This window comes from Apis florea, unplaced genomic scaffold, assembly GCF_048593485.1.
Source record: "Apis florea isolate Af1SG1 unplaced genomic scaffold, ASM4859348v1 contig_3496_pilon, whole genome shotgun sequence".
Classification (NCBI taxonomy): domain Eukaryota; kingdom Metazoa; phylum Arthropoda; class Insecta; order Hymenoptera; family Apidae; genus Apis; species Apis florea.
This window is the reverse complement of record NW_028256773.1, coordinates 7252903-7272070: the sequence shown is the minus strand read 5'-3', so window position 1 is coordinate 7272070 and position 19168 is coordinate 7252903. Positions and strand designations below refer to the sequence as shown.

Here is a 19168-nt window from a genome sequence, read left to right as displayed (position 1 = left end):
TTTATTTATTAAATTGTAAGCAATTTGAAGTTTGTGTTAAATAAAGCGAGATAAAAATAAAATGAAATTATTTTGTCTCTATTATGCTTTCATGTTGTCATCTTATTTTATCTAATGCAAATTTAAATTGCTTATAATTTAATAAATAAGCTTTAACTGATATTTGTATTGTTGTAGTATTTATATTACTACTTTTATTTAACTTCTAGAATTGATTTAAAATTAACACCACATATATTAAATTTTGATTAATAAATTTCAACATATTTTACATATATGTAATATATATAAAAGAATTTTCAATAGATTTTTAAAATTCATTTGAAATTTTTATAAGAATTAAATTGATAAATGAAAAAAAATAAATGTAACACGAAAAATCACTACTTACAATTACTGGTTCTGCAAAATTTTATATATTATAATCAATTTATATAATATATTTATGATTTTTAAATTATCAGATTTCTAAAATTATTTATTTGAATGATTGCAGATAAAATAAATAGATTTTTATAAAAAGAATTATTTACAAAATTATGTCAATTTGTATAAATCCTTAACTTCATATTTATTTTATATAAACTTTATAACTTTATGTTATACCTGTATATAATTTATTACATAAAAATAATTATATTGTTTCCATTTATAATATTGTATTTTTATTATATTTATTATATTATTTTCAAAACGTGTAAATGATTGTAAAATAATATTAATGCATGTCAAAAATAATTATTTAATTTTTTTACAAAATTTTTAACTTTAAAATTTTTTTTTATATATATTATATATTATAAGTTTTAGATAAACATAAATTTATTAAACTGTTTTCTTTGAAACTATTACAGATATTAATTTGCTTTTTTTTTTAAATAGAATGATTAAATATATTTGACAATAAAACTTTGGAACAAAGACTTATAGGACAATAAACATAAGACAAATTTTTTTTGAAGTAGAATTTTTTATTTTATTTGAGTAATTGATATTAAACTTAGCAATATTTATTAAAGAATTATCATTTTTAGCACATATCATTTGCAATGTATCTTTTTTTCTAATATGATTTTATTCAAAATAATAATTTAAGAAAAAAGCAAATCAATATTTACAATGGTTTTAAATGAACACAGTTTGTAACATCTTATGTAGCATTGTCTATATATTAATAATAGGTAAAAGTATCAAATATTGCAAAATTTTATATGATTAGTAGTATAACAATAAAATCATTTTTTAATTTTTGCAATCATTGGAACAAGAAATTTTTTAATGTTTTTAATAATTTTTTAAATTTCTAAATTGTATTTTCTTAAATAAATAAATTAAAAACATAATCCGAATACTGTGAATATTTATATATATGTATGTATATATATATATTCTCTTTTTTGAATATTCTAATCATTACTAGTTAATTTAAACACATGTATATGTCATATAATATACATTATAATTAAGATATTTTATGACAATAACATATGAATTTGTTTTAGCTTACAGGTACAAAAAGTGCATATGAATATTCTTTTAAATATATTGGAAAAAGATTTTAATACTTTTTTATACCGTGATTGGTTCCTTATTTACATCATGTTTGTACTCCTTATTAACAACATAAAATTTATATTTCTTTCCAAACAAACCCCATATAACCGCAACATTTTCAATGATCAAATTGAAAGGAATTGTTGATAATGCTCCACATATACATAATATAAATCGAGCAATACCAAATCGAGATAATGAGAAAGATTTAATTACACCAAAAATATACATATAAATATTTACTGCACCAGCAAAAGCACATAAAAAATCCATAAGTGGAGGGCAAGTAATAGGATAAATTCCAGCTAATATAATATTTGAAGTAGAAAGAGGCATTGTTACCCATGAGTAACAAGATATACCTAGGAGCAACTTTTTATTTAAGGGAATAGCTTTGGAATGTACAACAAGTAATATACCTTGTATCCATCTTTTTCTTTGTTGTATGAAGTCCCATAATGTAAATGGTGATTTTTCCCACATTTCACCATCTACAAAATTAAATGAATACCCTTGAGTAAATGCTTTCATTGCAAAAAAACAATCTTCTGCAATGGATCCATCTAATCCATTGTTGAAAGAAACTTGTTTTTCTGCACCCATCTGTAACAATGAAATTGTTTCTATAACATTATATAATATGATTATAACTAATAATATCATATATATAAATTATATATAACAATTACTTGACTGACAACATAAGAACCTTTCATACTAAAGAAAGGTTTATGAAACATTGTAAATTGTAATCGTAGTTTTCCCATATCATCTGCTACTCTAAAACTATCTGCTAAAGTAGTAATCCAATTAACAACATCTTCATTTGCATATGTTATTAATCCTTGTCCAAATTGATGTTTTCCATCCAATACAAAATTTAATATTCCACGAATGGAATTTTCAGTAAGTAAAGTTTCTTCATCAAGATGTACAATCCAATCATTATCTGCTAATTCATTTACTGAATGTTCTAAACAATATTGTAAAGCACGAGCTTTAAATAAAGCACCACTACTTGTACGATAATTTGGTGGTACTATAACTTCTCTAATTCTTCTATGAGGAGTTAATCCAATTGGTTTATCACTAACTACTTCAATTTGAAAATTTTCCAAACCAATTTCTATACACTTATCTAAATTTCTTTTCACATTTGCTTTTACTAATTGTGGATAATCTCCACGTGTTACTATTCTAATACAAACAAATGGTGCAAGTAATGGTGACCCTTTCAAAACAATTTTATCTGGGAATGCATTGTATATTATTAATCCAACAAAATTAAATAAGGCTTGTGGAAAAGAAAGAAATGTAAGAGTCCGTAACAAGTATAATATAAGTGCACCAAGAAATCCATATTGAATCCATGGATCAAATATTTCTTTCTTATTATTATTCCACCGAAGTCCTCCAGTGATTAGCTCAAATACAATTATAACAATAAATAATAGAGAACAATGCAAAATGTGTTTTATTACACTGTTCAACATTATTCCTGAAAAATAGAAAATTGGAGAAATTAGCAATTATAAATAATATATATAGTGATAATATTTTCATGAAGCATTTTTACAAGTTTGATTATAAAAAGTAAAATAAACATAAAAATTAAAATATAAAAATATCGATTGAGCTTTATTTATTGAATTATAAATTTAGATTTTAGATTTATAAGATAAAACAAAATAGGAACAGAGTGCAATGGCATGATGGAAATAGCAGTTTCATTCTACTTCTTTTTGTTCATCTAATGCAAACTTTGATTGTTTATAACTTAATAAATAAATCTTAATTGATATTTTTTCTACACTTTAATATTTTAGAATAGATACTTCAAATATGTTTTATGAATATATTAATACCATATATAGATGCATATAATCACAATTTATAATATATTACTAATAATTATATATTATTATTATTTAATATATAAATTATATATTATTGATATATATACATATATATGAATATATTTTTATTACTTTTATTAATAAAAAGATATTAATAAAAATAATAAAAATATATTTATTAATATTATATTTAATAAAATATTAATAACTGTTAACTTAATAATTATTTAAATAAGAATAAATATAATAAAGATAAAAAATAAGAATATTTTTTCAAATATTTCATATATAACAAATAAAAAATTAATTAATGATTATTAATGATTATAATAATAAATGAATATTAAAAATGAAATTATTTTCATTTAAATAAAAATTATAATATACCTATCTTATAATTCAAATTATATATATATCTTATAATTCAGAATTGATTTGAACCTAATCTTGGAAAAAATGGTATCAAATATTTAATGAATTAAATAGAAAGATAAAATAAGATAGTGATTCATATATTTGTCTATATTAGATATATTAAAGCATATATTAGATATCACTTATTATAAAGATATTTCCAGTAGAAATAAAGAAAATTAATTGGATAAAATTCCATTCAAAATATAAAACAATATAAATTAAAATAAATTAAAATAAAAAATAATAATAAATATTATTATATTAAATTTTTACAAATTGTTATTATCATTATTACATAATTTGATAAAAAAATATAAATTTCATATAATCATATTTATAAATATTTTATTATAGATGTTTAAATATATTTAATAAAAATAGCAAAAAATTAAAATTTATATAATCTTGTTAATTTATATTTTTATATTTTAAAGAATAGATCTTACTGTTAATAATTTAAATTTATAAAGAAACAAAACAAAAATCTATATAATTTTGAATAAAATGTAATTTTCTAATAAATAAATAATAAATATATTTTCATGTGATAAAATAATATTGTATATTTTTTTGTAAATTTTGTTTTCATTTAATTTAATAAATTAATTATAATAGATCAATTAATTTATAGATCTTAAATATTATAATCTATTCTTTTCACATCAGTTTGAACTTTTAATTTTTATGAATTTATTATTACAAAAAGTGTATGATTTAAATATTATAATTTTAATTTTTGATAAAGAATAAACAATTTTTTAAACAAATAACAAATTATATATATTATATAAATTTTTATAAAGGTGCAAGAAATAAATAATTAATATTTATTGAGAATATTTATTATTTAATTAATGTATTTAAATTAAATGTATTAAAATTAATCATTAAAATGTTATTTTATTTGTATACCTTTTTTTGTGCAGCCAAATATTAATGTAATATATTAAAAAAAAAAATTCCTTGCTTCATTGTTCGCAGCAACAATAAATATAAATATAAATAAATTATAAAAAAAAATAATTTATATGGATATGAATCGAAAATATTTTTATAATTTCAACAACGCGTCACTATCAGTATTACTGATTTTCATTGATTCAAAGAATGACTTACATTCTAACATTCTTCAATTGTTATGCACAGAAATGACTGATTATCAATACGAGATAAGAAAACCATATCGATCTTTGAAATTGTAATAAATATTAACACTCAATATCAAGGTACTACCAGTTCAATAATTATACTGATTATAATTATTTTTTTATTTTTCAATATAATTCTTAAAATAAACTTCTATGATTGGTTAATGTTATTTATATCTAAATAAAATTAAATTAAATTCATAGTTTTTATAATATTTAGTATTAAATATTATATATGAAAATATCGAATATTTATCATATTACTTTTAATAATATACAAATATATTTCACAATAAAAAATATAAGTATATGTTAATAATAAAAATAAAATATGAAACAAAACAACTTATATATCAATTAAAATTTTGGATGGATTTTCAATAAATTTGCAATTATTAATTATTAATATTAAAGAAATTAAATTTAAATTAATGTTTATTAATTAATTTAATCACGTATAATAAAGCTATTCATTTATTTATGCATAATATAAAAAATATAAAAAAAAAATAATAATACTTAATTTAGTAATAATACAGCAAAAATAAATTATACTTTTATTTAATAACAATTTTTATATTATTAATATTATATATTATTTGTATTACATAAGTTTATTTTATTATATTAATAAAAATTATTAGAAATTAGAAATTTAATATTAAATTTTTATATACACATTAGATGGCACTTCAGTTGCTATCAAATGTATAGATGTTTCCCATCTCTATCATTTAAAGTTTTGCATTCTTTATTAACGCAACTAATCGAACGCATTTTCCTTGTTGAGCGTGTACCACGTTTCGTGTCGTAAGACTTAAAGGTAAATATTTATATTTAAATATAATTTATAGTAGTAATATATATAATAAATAATATTATATATTTTAAATATATTATATATTAATATATAAAATAATACAATTTATTTTTAATATAACATATTATAATTCACGATGATTTACGATACGTTTAATATTACGATACGATTACTATTATTCATATGCGTTAATTTTTCTATTATAATATAAGAAAAAAATATACTTATTTATTTTTTATTGTTTTATTATTTAAATATTGTTTAACTATCTATGGATATTAGATGTAAATTTCAATGGATTCATTCAATCAGTTTTAATTTAAAATAATATACGAAACATAGATATAGTATGTTTTATTTTTAATATATTTATATTATGTGATGATTCAAATAATAATCACCATCTTTCGACTGAGAACTGTGATGGTAATTTTTACTGAAAGCAATTAATATATGCAATGCAAATTATAAGTTTAAAACAAAATTCAAACTATATTTTTTATTTCAGAATGCGTTACGTGGCCGCTTATCTTTTAGCTGTTTTAGGAGGTAAAACTTCTCCTAATCAAAATGATATTGAAAAAATTTTATCATCTGTTGGAATTGAAACAGATGGTGAAAAACTTAAAAAAGTTATTGCAGAACTAAATGGAAAATCAATTGAAGAACTTATTTCACAAGGTATAGTTTTTAATTAATTTCAATATTAAATCAATATGTAAATAATATATAAATATAATATAAAATATTATTTTATAGAAGTTACATATCAATTACAATAATAATAAAGATTTTATTAAATTTAAAAATTAATTTTTAATTTTTTCATTATTTTTTTTTATACAAATGAGAAAGATATTTTAATTTCATTTTTTATTTTTTTCAGGAATGGAAAAATTATTATCTATGCCAGTTGGTGGTAGTGTTGCCGTTAGTACAGATGCTGCACCAGTTGGAGGTACTACTGCTCCAGCTGAAGAAAAGAAAGGTATATATTATATATATATATATATATATGTATATATATATTGCTTTAATACAATTTATATTTTACAGAAGAAAAGAAACCAGCAAAAGAAGAATCTGAATCAGAAGATGATGATATGGGTTTTGGTCTTTTTGATTAGATGCCTCATAATAGTACCTGTATAATAATTATTTGTAAAATCTATATTATACAGTTTTGACAAGATTACTCGAAATAAATCATATTTTTAATTTATTAATATGTAATTCACTTTTTATACATACAAATGAAAATTTCTTATATGGAATAATTATAAATATATATAGACTTCAAAATTTTCTGATTAAAGATGCAATAACCTTGTTAATGTATTATATATACATATGTGTGTAATTTACCTAAAACCTTCCAATTCTTTTAAAAGCAAGATATACAAATTTTAATTTTATTGTATTTTAATTATATTGTGTATTTTATTATGAGTTACAATATAATTAGATACAAATTTCTAACATAAGAAAACGTAAATATATAACGAACAACATATACCGCATATACAATTGTGCGATATTCACAGCTTTATTCATAGTAAAGAGTGGGGGACAAAAATTGAAGAAAGGAAGAAGTGATGTTCAAGAAATTTATTATAAAATTCAGTTGTCTGTTTTTGTACTAATGAAAATTTAAATTAATATAATCATAACAATTATTATTATTCGATATTTTATTATGTGTTTCATGTATCGTTACTATTTTGATGTGTTTACAAACGTTTAGTGATATCAGAATATAGGATCGATCGGAACACTTTTGTACTTAAGGAACTATTTTTAGACAGAGGGGCGGTCATTGGCGGCCATGATGGGTGTCAGCGGCAAGTAGTGACGGCATTCACTTTGCGTCAGTTGGTTTTGTGCGCTGATAGTTGGACTGAGGTTTTTTGATTGAGAAGCGCACTATAAGCCAAAACAGTTGTACATAAGAAAGACAGACAGCCGCGATAGATTTTTAATTAGGTAACCGCGGCTGGAAAACCTCGAAAAATTTTGAAAAACATCAGAAAAATGACGCAGTTACTACCCATAAGGTTTCAAGAACATCTCCAGGTAGGTGACCTGCTTTCATATTCAATTCTTCTATTATTTCGATATGTCGTCAAACATTTCTATTTATATAAATTGTATTTTCAATTTTATTTTATATTTTTAATGTTTTTTTAATAAATATCTTTATTGTCATTTATTACTGTAGCAAAGAAATATAAGTTCCGTTAAAATCATTTCAAATTGACATTACTTTGACAGATATAATATGAGTGTATGTTTTTTTATTTATATAAATTTTAATCAACTTTTACATACTTTAATAATCAAATATATGCATAGAGGTTAACTAATCATAGTATTATTCTATATGGTAATGTTGGCGAGAAAAATAAATTGATTTTTTTTCTATCAATGAGGCCACGTCTACTCGGCATATACGCCCCTTATTTCCGTTTTTATATATCATAAATTTTTTATGATATATCAAAAATTTTTATATATCAACAATTTATAATTAAATTGTTATTTCTTTATGATTTTATGATAACATTATGAAATTGATTTGGAATTCATTAATTCAACCATCATTTTTTTCATAATAATGAGTTGTGATTTTTCATGAAATATATTTTGATTATAATTTATTATTATATATTTTTTATTCTAGATTTTAAATATATTTATTTGATTTATTTATTATTATTATTTATTTTTATTTATGTAGAATAAATCACATAATTTGTGATAACCTAAATAACATTTAAAGTACATGTTTTATGAAAAAATATTTTATATAAAAAATTATATGTCAAAAGGAATATGACTGAAAAGATTTTTTAAATAACCTATTTATACATAAGATATCAATGTGATCTTGAATTTTTAAATAGAATATATGTTCTTTTATATTGAAATTGAAAAAAGCAATAAATTTCTAAAAAAAATTTTTAATCATTTGTGTTATATTTAATAAATAGCAAAAATACTTTTTATAATTGCAATATGATTTTAATTATAATAGACACTTAAAGTGAAATCTATTATCTTTTCTATATTTATGTAATTTTTTAATAAAAGATAGAAATTTACTTTTTTATTATTTTTTATGATTTGATTTTAATTTTTCTTTTTATTGCATAATAATTTATTTGTAATAATAATAAAATATACTGAAATATAATACATTTCAGTATAACAATTAATAACCTATTATAATTAATTATGAGATATTAGGTTAGACTTTATTTATAAACATCATTATAGAAAATTCAATATTCTTTTATATAATACATTTTATTAAAAAAAAATTTAAGTCATACATTAATATCCTAAATCAAGTTACATTAATATTCTTAAGAAAATATTTTATTTAAAAATGATTGTCTTAATATCATATATTTTTTCTTTTTTTTCTTTTTATATGATTTGTGATTGTGATTTAAATATTTTATTTTTATTAATGATTTTAAAAATGTCATCAAATCATATTTTTTTCATTTTTTTTATTTTTATATAATTTGTGATTATATGATTTCTATATAAAATATGATTTTTATGTAAAATAGATATTTTAGAAATTATTCTGAATAACAAATATTTATTTTATTTGTTCATTCATCAAAATCTATGAAATTTATAATTAAAATTTGATATAATTTTAAACAGATTAAATTAAGCTTTAACATAAATGGATTAACTTAAATTTAAATAATAAATAATAAAGATAATTATAATTTAATTTAATTGAACTTTATAATAATTGTTTATAAAATTTCATTAATTTTATGATACATTGTCAATATTTGGAATAATTTTTATTACTATTTGACTATTACTAATTTTTATTACATTATTTTTATTATAAAGAAATACAATTATGCTAAATTATTATTTTAAAATAATAAGAAATAAATTAATATTTCTAAGAATTTCCTAAAAATTTTTAATTTTAAGAAAATTTTTTTAAAATTTCCTAATTTATTATTACTTTTTAATTGTTTATATATAATTACAAATTTTAATATAAAAAATTAATATTCTTTATATTTTTTATCTATTCTTTTTATTTAATGAAAACTAATATTTTAAATAAATTATTTTAAACTTATTTAAAAAATAAAAAAACTAATTATATTGAATGAAATATATTTTTTAATATCAAGTATTTAAGTTTTGATACATTAATATAAAAAATAAAATATAATAAAATATAATTTCTATTTTAGTAATTATAGTAATTATAGTATTTTTAAATAATAATTAAAATTAATTAAAAATTAAAAAAGTAAATTGTTTAATAATTTTTTAATTTGTATATATCATTTTTTTCTTATAGCTTACAGCTGTTGGGATTAATGCTAACAATGTTAGCTTTAATACACTTACAATGGAATCTGATAAATTTATTTGTGTTCGAGAAAAAGTTGGTGATACTGCACAAGTAGTTATTATTGACATGAATGATTCTGCGAATCCTATCAGGAGACCTATTTCTGCAGATTCTGCAATTATGAATCCTGCAAGTAAAGTAATTGCTTTAAAAGGTAATAATTAATATGCTTTTTTAACTTAAATTTAATAATAAATTTAGTAATATATTTTATTTTTATTTTTAGCAATGAAAACTCTCCAGATTTTTAATATAGAAATGAAATCAAAAATGAAAGCTCATACAATGACAGAAGATGTAGTATTCTGGAAATGGATATCTTTGAATACTTTGGCATTGGTAACAGAGACTGCAGTTTATCATTGGTCAATGGAAGGAGAATCAACTCCGAATAAAATGTTTGACCGACATTCTTCATTAAATGGCTGTCAAATAATTAATTATAGAACTGATCCGAAACAAACATGGTTATTATTAATTGGTATTTCTGCTCAGCACAATAGAGTGGTTGGTGCTATGCAACTTTATTCTGTTGAAAGAAAATGTTCTCAACCAATTGAAGGACATGCTGCTTCTTTTGCCCAATTTAAAATGGAAGGAAATGCAGAACCGAGTAATTTATTTTGTTTTGCTGTTAGGACAGTACAAGGTGCAAAACTTCATATTATTGAAGTAGGTCAACCTCCTGCTGGTAATCATCCTTTTCCAAAGAAAGCAGTAGATGTTTTTTTCCCACCAGAAGCTGGAAATGATTTTCCTGTTGCTATGCAAGTCAGCTCAAAATATGATGTTATATATTTAATAACAAAATATGGTTATATACATATGTATGATATTGAATCTGCTACATGTATATTTATGAATCGCATATCTGGCGAAACTATTTTTGTTACTGCACCACATGAAGCATCTGGTGGTATAATAGGGGTAAATCGAAAAGGTCAAGTATTATCTGTATCTGTTGATGAAGAAAACATAATTCCATATATAAATGGAGTATTACAAAATTCTGAACTTGCATTACGAATGGCTGTAAGAAATAATTTATCAGGAGCTGAAGATTTATTTGTAAGGAAATTTAATTTACTTTTTCAAAATGGTCAATATGCAGAAGCAGCTAAAGTTGCAGCAAATGCTCCAAAAGGAATACTTCGAACTCCAGCAACTATTCAACGATTCCAACAGGTACCAACTACACAAGGACAAACATCGCCCTTGTTGCAATATTTTGGAATACTTTTAGATCAAGGGCAATTAAATAAATATGAATCCTTGGAATTATGTCGTCCAGTGCTTGTACAAGGTCGTAAACAACTTCTTGAAAAATGGTTAAAAGAAGATAAACTAGAATGTAGTGAAGAATTGGGTGATTTAGTGAAACAAGCTGATCCAACCTTAGCTCTTAGTGTTTATTTAAGAGCTAATGTCCCTAATAAAGTTATACAATGTTTTGCAGAAACTGGACAATTCCAAAAAATCGTATTGTATGCTAAGAAAGTTTCATATACTCCTGATTATATATTTTTGTTAAGAAATGTCATGAGAATTAATCCAGATCAAGGTGTAGCATTTGCCCAGATGTTAGTTCAAGACGATGAACCTTTAGCTGATATTAATCAAATTGTGGATATATTCATGGAACAAAATATGGTTCAACAATGTACAGCATTTTTATTAGATGCTTTGAAAAATAATCGACCAAGTGAAGGAGCTTTACAAACACGACTTTTAGAAATGAATTTAATGTCTGCTCCACAAGTTGCTGATGCAATTTTAGGAAATCAAATGTTTACTCATTATGATAGAGCCCATATTGCACAATTATGTGAAAAAGCTGGTTTATTACAACGTGCTTTGGAACATTACACTGATTTGTATGATATTAAGAGAGCTGTGGTACATACCCATTTACTTTCTCCGGATTGGCTTGTTGGATTTTTTGGAACATTATCAGTTGAAGATTCTTTAGAATGTTTGAAAGCAATGTTAACTGCTAATATAAGACAGAATTTACAAATTTGTATTCAAATAGCAACAAAATATCATGAACAATTAACTACTAAAGCATTAATAGGTATTTAAAATTCTTTATATTTTATTTTAATCATACTAACTTATATTATTTATATTACTGGTTTATTATATTTATACTTAATATCTCTATTATTTTTAGATCTATTTGAAAGTTTTAAATCATATGAAGGATTGTTTTATTTTTTGGGATCCATTGTTAACTTCAGTCAAGATCAAGAAGTACATTTTAAATATATTCAAGCAGCTTGTAAAACTGGCCAAATTAAAGAAGTTGAACGAATTTGTAGAGAAAGTAACTGTTACAATCCGGAACGTGTAAAAAATTTCCTTAAAGAAGCAAAATTATCTGATCAGTTACCTTTAATCATCGTTTGTGATCGATTTGATTTTGTACATGATCTTGTATTATATCTCTATCGAAATAATTTACAAAAATACATCGAAATTTACGTTCAGAAAGTAAGTTTTATTATTCATATCCATATGATTTGATATCAAAATTTTAAATTTTATAATTGTAATAAATTTATAATACAGTTTTCTTTATTCTTATCTTACAACTTTTATTTTATTTTAGGTAAATCCTTCGCGTCTACCTGTTGTAGTCGGTGGTTTATTGGATGTAGATTGTTCAGAAGATATAATAAAAAATTTAATTCTTGTGGTACGTGGCCAATTCTCTACTGATGAACTTGTAGAGGAAGTTGAGAAAAGAAATCGTCTAAAACTCTTACTTCCTTGGCTGGAATCTCGTGTTCATGAAGGTTGCGTTGAACCTGCAACGCATAATGCATTAGCAAAAATATACATTGACAGTAATAATAATCCAGAAAGGTTCCTTAAGTGAGTAAATATAAACATTTTTTATATGATATGAAAAAAATATTTTATATAAAATTTTAAAGTTTTTTTTATTAATTTTAATTCTATAGAGAGAATCAGTTTTATGACAGTAGAGTAGTAGGAAAATATTGTGAAAAACGTGATCCACATTTAGCATGTATTGCATATGAGCGTGGTCAATGCGATCGGGAATTAATAAGTGTATGTAACGAAAATAGTCTTTTTAAAAGTGAAGCTAGATATTTGGTAAGACGTAGAGATCCAGATTTGTGGGCTGAAGTTCTCCTTGAAAGTAATCCTTATAAAAGACCGTTGATCGATCAGGTCAGTTCATGTTATAAAAAGATAATAAAAATACTAATATAAAATAATTAATAATGATAAATAATAATGATAATAATAATTTTCTTAAAATATCTAATAAAAATTTGTTTTTTTGATTTTTATATATATATAATTTTATGTAATTGTTATGAAATCATTATATTATTTTTTATAGGTTGTACAAACAGCTTTATCAGAAACACAAGATCCTGAAGATATATCAGTTACTGTTAAAGCATTTATGACTGCTGATTTACCCAATGAATTAATTGAACTTCTTGAAAAAATTGTACTTGATAGCAGTGTATTTAGTGATCATCGTAATTTACAAAATCTTTTAATTTTGACGGCAATAAAAGCTGATCGTACACGAGTTATGGAATACATAAACCGATTGGATAATTACGATGCTCCTGATATTGCTAATATTGCTATCAATAATGAATTATACGAAGAAGCTTTTGCTATCTTTAAAAAATTTGATGTGAATACATCTGCTATTCAAGTTTTAATTGAACAAGTAAATAATTTAGATAGAGCTTATGAATTTGCTGAAAGGTAAGGTATAATAAAACAAAATTTCAAATAATTACTGAACTGAAAAAATAATATAAATAAATAAATAATATATAATTATACATATATTTATTATAATTTGAGAAAATTCTATTTCTCAATTCTATTTCTCAAAAAAAAATAATATTTGTTTTTATAGATGTAATGAACCGCCTGTATGGTCTCAATTAGCCAGAGCACAATTACAACAAGGTTTAGTTAAAGAAGCTATAGATAGTTTTATTAAAGCAGATGACCCATCAGCGTATGTAGATGTAGTAGAAACTGCTCATCGAACTTCTCATTGGGAGGATTTAGTTCGCTATTTACAAATGGCTCGTAAAAAAGCACGTGAATCTTTTATTGAAAGTGAATTAATTTATGCATATGCAAGAACAAACAGACTTGCAGATCTTGAAGAATTTATTTCTGGTCCTAATCATGCTGATATACAAAAGGTTTTTATGTATATATTTGTATATATTTTATTTGTTCATGTTATTTTCGAAATAAATACACCTATATATAGGATATTAATATATTCTTTGAAATATTGATTCTAGAAGCCAAAATAAATACAAAATATTAATATATAAAAATATCTAATTAAAACTTATTTATTAAGTTATAAATAATTGAAGTTTGCATTAAATGAAGCAAAATAAAAATAGAATGAGATCACTATTAATATTATATTGCCATTGCAATTATATTTCCGTTTTGTTTCATTTAATATGAATTTAAATTGTTTATAACTTAATAAATAAATCTCAATTGATATTTTTATATTTATTTTAATCTCTAGAATCGCTCTTCAAAGATATCTTACAAATATGTTAATATTCTGTATATATATATTTTTAAATTTATATTTTTTATTTTTAGATCGGTGATAGATGTTTTGATGACAAAATGTACGATGCTGCTAAACTTTTATACAACAATGTATCGAATTTTGCACGATTAGCTATTACACTTGTTCACTTAAAAGAATTTCAAGGTGCCGTTGATAGTGCTCGTAAAGCAAATTCAACTCGTACATGGAAGGAAGTTTGTTTCGCTTGTGTGGATAGCGGAGAATTTAGATTAGCGCAAATGTGTGGATTGCATATAGTCGTACATGCTGATGAACTAGAAGATTTAATCAATTACTATCAAGATCGAGGGCATTTCGAAGAACTTATTAATTTGTTAGAAGCTGCATTAGGGCTTGAAAGAGCACACATGGGAATGTTTACTGAATTAGCTATACTTTATAGCAAATATAAACCTCAAAGAATGAGAGAACATCTTGAACTCTTTTGGTCTCGAGTTAATATACCAAAGGTATATATTATCAATATATATTACATAAAATTTAATTAAAAAAATATTTTATATAAAAAATATTTAAATATGAAAAAAAAATAAAAATATATATAATAATAACAATAAATTTATTAATATATTCATTAATAAAATATATAGGTACTTCGTGCTGCAGAGCAAGCACATTTGTGGGCAGAACTTGTATTTTTATATGATAAATATGAAGAATATGATAATGCAGTTCTTGCAATGATGCAACATCCTACTGAAGCATGGAGAGAAGGTCATTTTAAAGATGTAATTACTAAAGTGGCAAATGTTGAACTTTATTACAAAGCTATACAATTTTATGTTGAATATAAACCCTTACTTTTGAATGATATATTACTTGTACTTGCTCCACGCATGGATCATACGAGAGCAGTTGCATATTTCAAAAGAACAGGACATTTACAACTTGTAAAACCTTATTTGAGATCGGTTCAAGCGTTAAACAATAAAGCAATTAATGAGGCATTAAATGGTCTACTTATTGATGAAGAAGATTATCAAGGACTCAGAACATCGATTGATGCTTTTGATAATTTTGATAATATTGCATTAGCGCAACAATTAGAAAAACATGAATTAATTGAGTTTAGAAGAATTGCAGCATATTTGTACAAAGGAAATAATAGATGGAAACAATCAGTAGAATTGTGTAAAAAAGATAGATTATTTAGGTAAATTATATTAAAATCTTTAAAATTTTATTTATGATTTTTTACCATTTATTTTCTATTAATTATTAATTATTAATTATTAATAACAAATTAATTATTATATTGTTTAAATAGAGATGCTATGGAATATGCAGCAGAATCTCGCAATCCCGAAGTTGCTCAAGAATTATTAGAATGGTTCTTAGAAAGAGGATCAAAAGATTGCTTTGCAGCGTGTCTATTTCATTGTTATGATTTGCTTCATCCAGATGTTATTCTAGAACTTGCATGGAGACATCGTATTTTACATTTTGCTATGCCATATCTTATACAAGTAGCACGGGAATATATTACTAAGGTAATATTTTACTTATAATTTAATATATTTAATTATATTGTAAAATTATATTAATGATATATGTTATTTTAATAGGTCGATAAACTAGAAGAAGCTGAAAGTCGACGTATAGAAGAAACTGATCATCAAGAACATAAACCTATGATTATGCGTAAGTTTTTTTTTTTTTTTTTTTTTTTAAGAAAATTTCATTTTGAGAAATTAAAAATTAGGCACTTCTTAAAAATAATTTTTATGAAAAGTCTTATAATATAAAAATGTTTTAATAAATTTAAAAATTATTATTTCTTCACTTAACAAATTCTTAAAAAATAATTTTTAATTTAATAAATAAAATAATTATCTTAACAGTATGTATGAATATATTTTATAATGTGTTATATTTTAAATTTTATAGCGGAACCTCAATTAATGCTGACAGCAGGACCAGGTATGATGGCACCTGGTTATGCACCACAAGGTGTATATGGCGCACCACCACAAAGCGTTTATGCACCAACTGCAGCAGCATACCAAGCTTATGGTATGTGAAATACAATGTGTTTCAATAACAGAGATCAGCAAAATCTACTTTTCTATAATATCTAGATAAAAAAAAAAAAAAAAAAAAAAAAATATTTCAATAGTTCACAATTATTAAATGCTAAAATGATATCATGAAAAAAGCGTTGCTGCAAAATAATTGTAACATAAATAAAGATAATGAATTCAAAATAAATAAAATATTTAAGCGCGAATTTAGAGTTTATGAGTAAGATTTATAAAATAATTAATTTACTGTTAAAATAATTAAAGAATACACATTGATCATTATAAAAAATACTTAAATATTTTGCAAATATACATCATATAACAAATTTTTAAACAAGAATGCAATAGTAATTTTAGTAATTCATATTACATTAAAATATTCTATCGATTAAATTGGGTTATATTATATTATTTTATAAAATAACTATACATAATTTCACCGATATATCCATATATTATGTACGTACGTGCCTTTATTTAAGTATCGAAAAAAATTTTAGTTTAAGATAACATAAAATTAACGATCTTAAAAGAAATACTTATTGTAAGTTTCAATTTAATAAAAATATCACGAAATTACAAAGTGCTTCCTTTTTAATGAAAAAAAAGAAAATTGGACTAAAAAAATGTGTAAGTGATTATTAAGAGAAACAATAAGTACTCAAAATTAATATCTAATATCTATCAATGAAAAATAAAATGTGGTAAAAATATTATTCTATATAATTTGTAGTAATAAAAAAGAATCTATTTATCTAGATTCATTAAAGATGTTGTTGTCACAATCAAATGTATGAGTCTCAAAATATTTAACAAGATAAATAAATTAAATGACATATATCAGTACATCAATATAACAACAATTATAACAATAAACAAAAAACAAAGCTGAAAACTTTGTAAACTGTATGTAATGTATCTAGAAATTTAAATATAGTAAAATATAAAATATGTTTATATGCCTATCATTATATATTTGAGTTTAGTATCTGTGTGTGTTATTGTTGTGGCATGGATAATAACAAATTTAATAGCATTTGTCCAGATAAGTATAAGCAGTCAATGTGAAATATAGAATAGTAATGTTATATGCTCTTCTAAAAAAGAAAAAAAGAAAAAGAATAATACTGAAGGTAGCTCTCTGATATATTCTTACAGAGAAAGTATTTATTCTGTTGAAAACATAACAAACTTTATAACGATCTCGTCATATTGATGTATAGATATATGTACTAAGACTTATTTATGCTGGCTTACAATATTATTTTATCTTTTTTTTTTTATACATATTAAATTAAAATATCGTAACATTTGTAAAAGTTCAAAAGTGTTATAAAGTATATACACTAAGTAATAATTTTGTTTCTTTTTATTAACGTGTTCAGTTTTTAGAAATATAATTTCAAATTTTTTTTTATATTTGATTTATACAATGTATGTATAGTATTCTATTTGGATGTATTGTTCGTTATATCATTGTATTAATGTATAATGAAATTATAATACAAGTATTAATGCAAATTGGGTAGTCAGATTCCAATGTATATGTAGAAGACATGACAGAATCGTATTTGTTGACGTTTCTGCTCGTTAAATGATTCAAATCATCTGTATAAAATGCTTTATTAATGAATCAGGATCAATGTAAAAGATATATTAGAAAAATAGTATTTTTTCTGACATATCTTACATTTAATGTTCCTAAAATCTTATATTATTGCATAACATATTTCAAGTGACATTTTCTTTTGTCACACATTTCAAAAAAAACGTGAATATACTTATAAATTATTCTCATTATTCATAAATATAAAACGAAAGTTGGAAATTAAAAAATTATAATATTATACTGATAATAGAAAAGTATATTATTCAATATTTGAACAACAATTTTTATTGCAATAGTAATATTAATTATTGTCACTTTCGTTTGATATTTAATGACTGCAGTAATTTTAGCTGCATATATTAAATAAAAAATGTTAAAATTAGATGATGAAAGAAAAATCTAACATTCCCAATAATCACTTCATTTTCATTGAAAGTATATAATGAATGAAATTGTAGATTGAAAATTGTATCTAATATCATTCTGTAAACAAATAGTAATGTAATTGTATCATTGTTTGGATATTGTGAATTAAAATAAAATATTAATAAATTTAGGAATAAATATACTTCTTTTCTCTTTCTAATATTAATCATTAATTAATTATATATATAAATACATATATGAATACATGATATATATATATATGATCAAAATCATTTATGTAATGTTGAAAATCAGTATAAAATGTGAAATATTTATTATTAA

The 19168-nt window shown here is 22.0% G+C and overlaps 3 protein-coding genes and 1 non-coding gene across 5 annotated transcripts; 3 read left to right on the top strand and 1 right to left on the bottom strand.

Moving 5' to 3' along the window:
- Positions 1 to 950: 950 nt before the first annotated feature.
- egh (beta-1,4-mannosyltransferase egh) lies at positions 951 to 5334 on the bottom strand. 2 transcript variants are annotated; one of them, XM_003690521.4, is made up of 3 exons: positions 4740 to 5334; positions 2244 to 3052; positions 951 to 2157 (listed from the first exon to the last, which is right to left on the bottom strand). In XM_003690521.4, the coding sequence occupies exons 2-3, from the start codon at positions 3045 to 3047 to the stop codon at positions 1570 to 1572; spliced, it is 1392 nt and encodes a 463-aa protein (XP_003690569.1). In that variant the 5' UTR covers positions 3048 to 3052; positions 4740 to 5334; the 3' UTR covers positions 951 to 1569. The 2 variants fall into 2 exon arrangements, with proteins under 2 accessions (XP_003690569.1, XP_012350290.1); XM_012494836.3 differs by having other exon boundaries at positions 4944 to 5317.
- A 413-nt stretch (positions 5335 to 5747) lies between these two features.
- Positions 5748 to 7017, top strand: RpLP2 (ribosomal protein LP2). The gene is made up of 4 exons (XM_003690522.4): positions 5748 to 5798; positions 6304 to 6476; positions 6682 to 6783; positions 6852 to 7017. The coding sequence occupies exons 2-4, from the start codon at positions 6305 to 6307 to the stop codon at positions 6920 to 6922; spliced, it is 345 nt and encodes a 114-aa protein (XP_003690570.1). The 5' UTR covers positions 5748 to 5798; position 6304; the 3' UTR covers positions 6923 to 7017.
- On the top strand, positions 6169 to 6243 carry LOC116415551 (small nucleolar RNA Me28S-Am982). Its single transcript, XR_004226173.1, has one exon. It is a non-coding gene; the product is annotated as a small nucleolar RNA Me28S-Am982 (small nucleolar RNA).
- A 332-nt stretch (positions 7018 to 7349) lies between the features above and the next one.
- On the top strand, positions 7350 to 19024 carry Chc (clathrin heavy chain). The gene is made up of 13 exons (XM_086913583.1): positions 7350 to 7868; positions 10144 to 10351; positions 10424 to 12271; positions 12371 to 12690; positions 12809 to 13074; positions 13164 to 13398; positions 13574 to 13956; positions 14114 to 14411; positions 14839 to 15279; positions 15421 to 15983; positions 16098 to 16320; positions 16396 to 16471; positions 16718 to 19024. Exons 1-13 carry the CDS (start codon positions 7827 to 7829, stop codon positions 16849 to 16851), a joined length of 5037 nt encoding a protein of 1678 aa, XP_086769709.1. The 5' UTR covers positions 7350 to 7826; the 3' UTR covers positions 16852 to 19024.
- The last annotated feature ends 144 nt before the right edge of the window (positions 19025 to 19168 follow it).

Bases quoted from the DNA above. Each gene is read 5' to 3' on its own strand.
- egh (XM_003690521.4), bottom strand. From the start codon at position 3,047: ATGTTGAACAGTGTAATAAAACACATTTTGCATTGTTCTCTATTATTT. The intron at 2,158-2,243 runs GTAATTGTTATA...TCATTGTTACAG, and splicing joins GTTCTTATGTTGTCAGTCAA to ATGGGTGCAGAAAAACAAGT.
- Chc (XM_086913583.1), top strand. From the start codon at position 7,827: ATGACGCAGTTACTACCCATAAGGTTTCAAGAACATCTCCAG. The intron at 15,280-15,420 runs GTATATATTATC...TAAAATATATAG, and splicing joins CTCGAGTTAATATACCAAAG to GTACTTCGTGCTGCAGAGCA. The intron at 16,472-16,717 runs GTAAGTTTTTTT...TAAATTTTATAG, and splicing joins ACATAAACCTATGATTATGC to CGGAACCTCAATTAATGCTG.
- RpLP2 (XM_003690522.4), top strand. From the start codon at position 6,305: ATGCGTTACGTGGCCGCTTATCTTTTAGCTGTTTTAGGAGGTAAAACT. The intron at 6,477-6,681 runs GTATAGTTTTTA...TATTTTTTTCAG, and splicing joins TGAAGAACTTATTTCACAAG to GAATGGAAAAATTATTATCT. The intron at 6,784-6,851 runs GTATATATTATA...TATATTTTACAG, and splicing joins TCCAGCTGAAGAAAAGAAAG to AAGAAAAGAAACCAGCAAAA.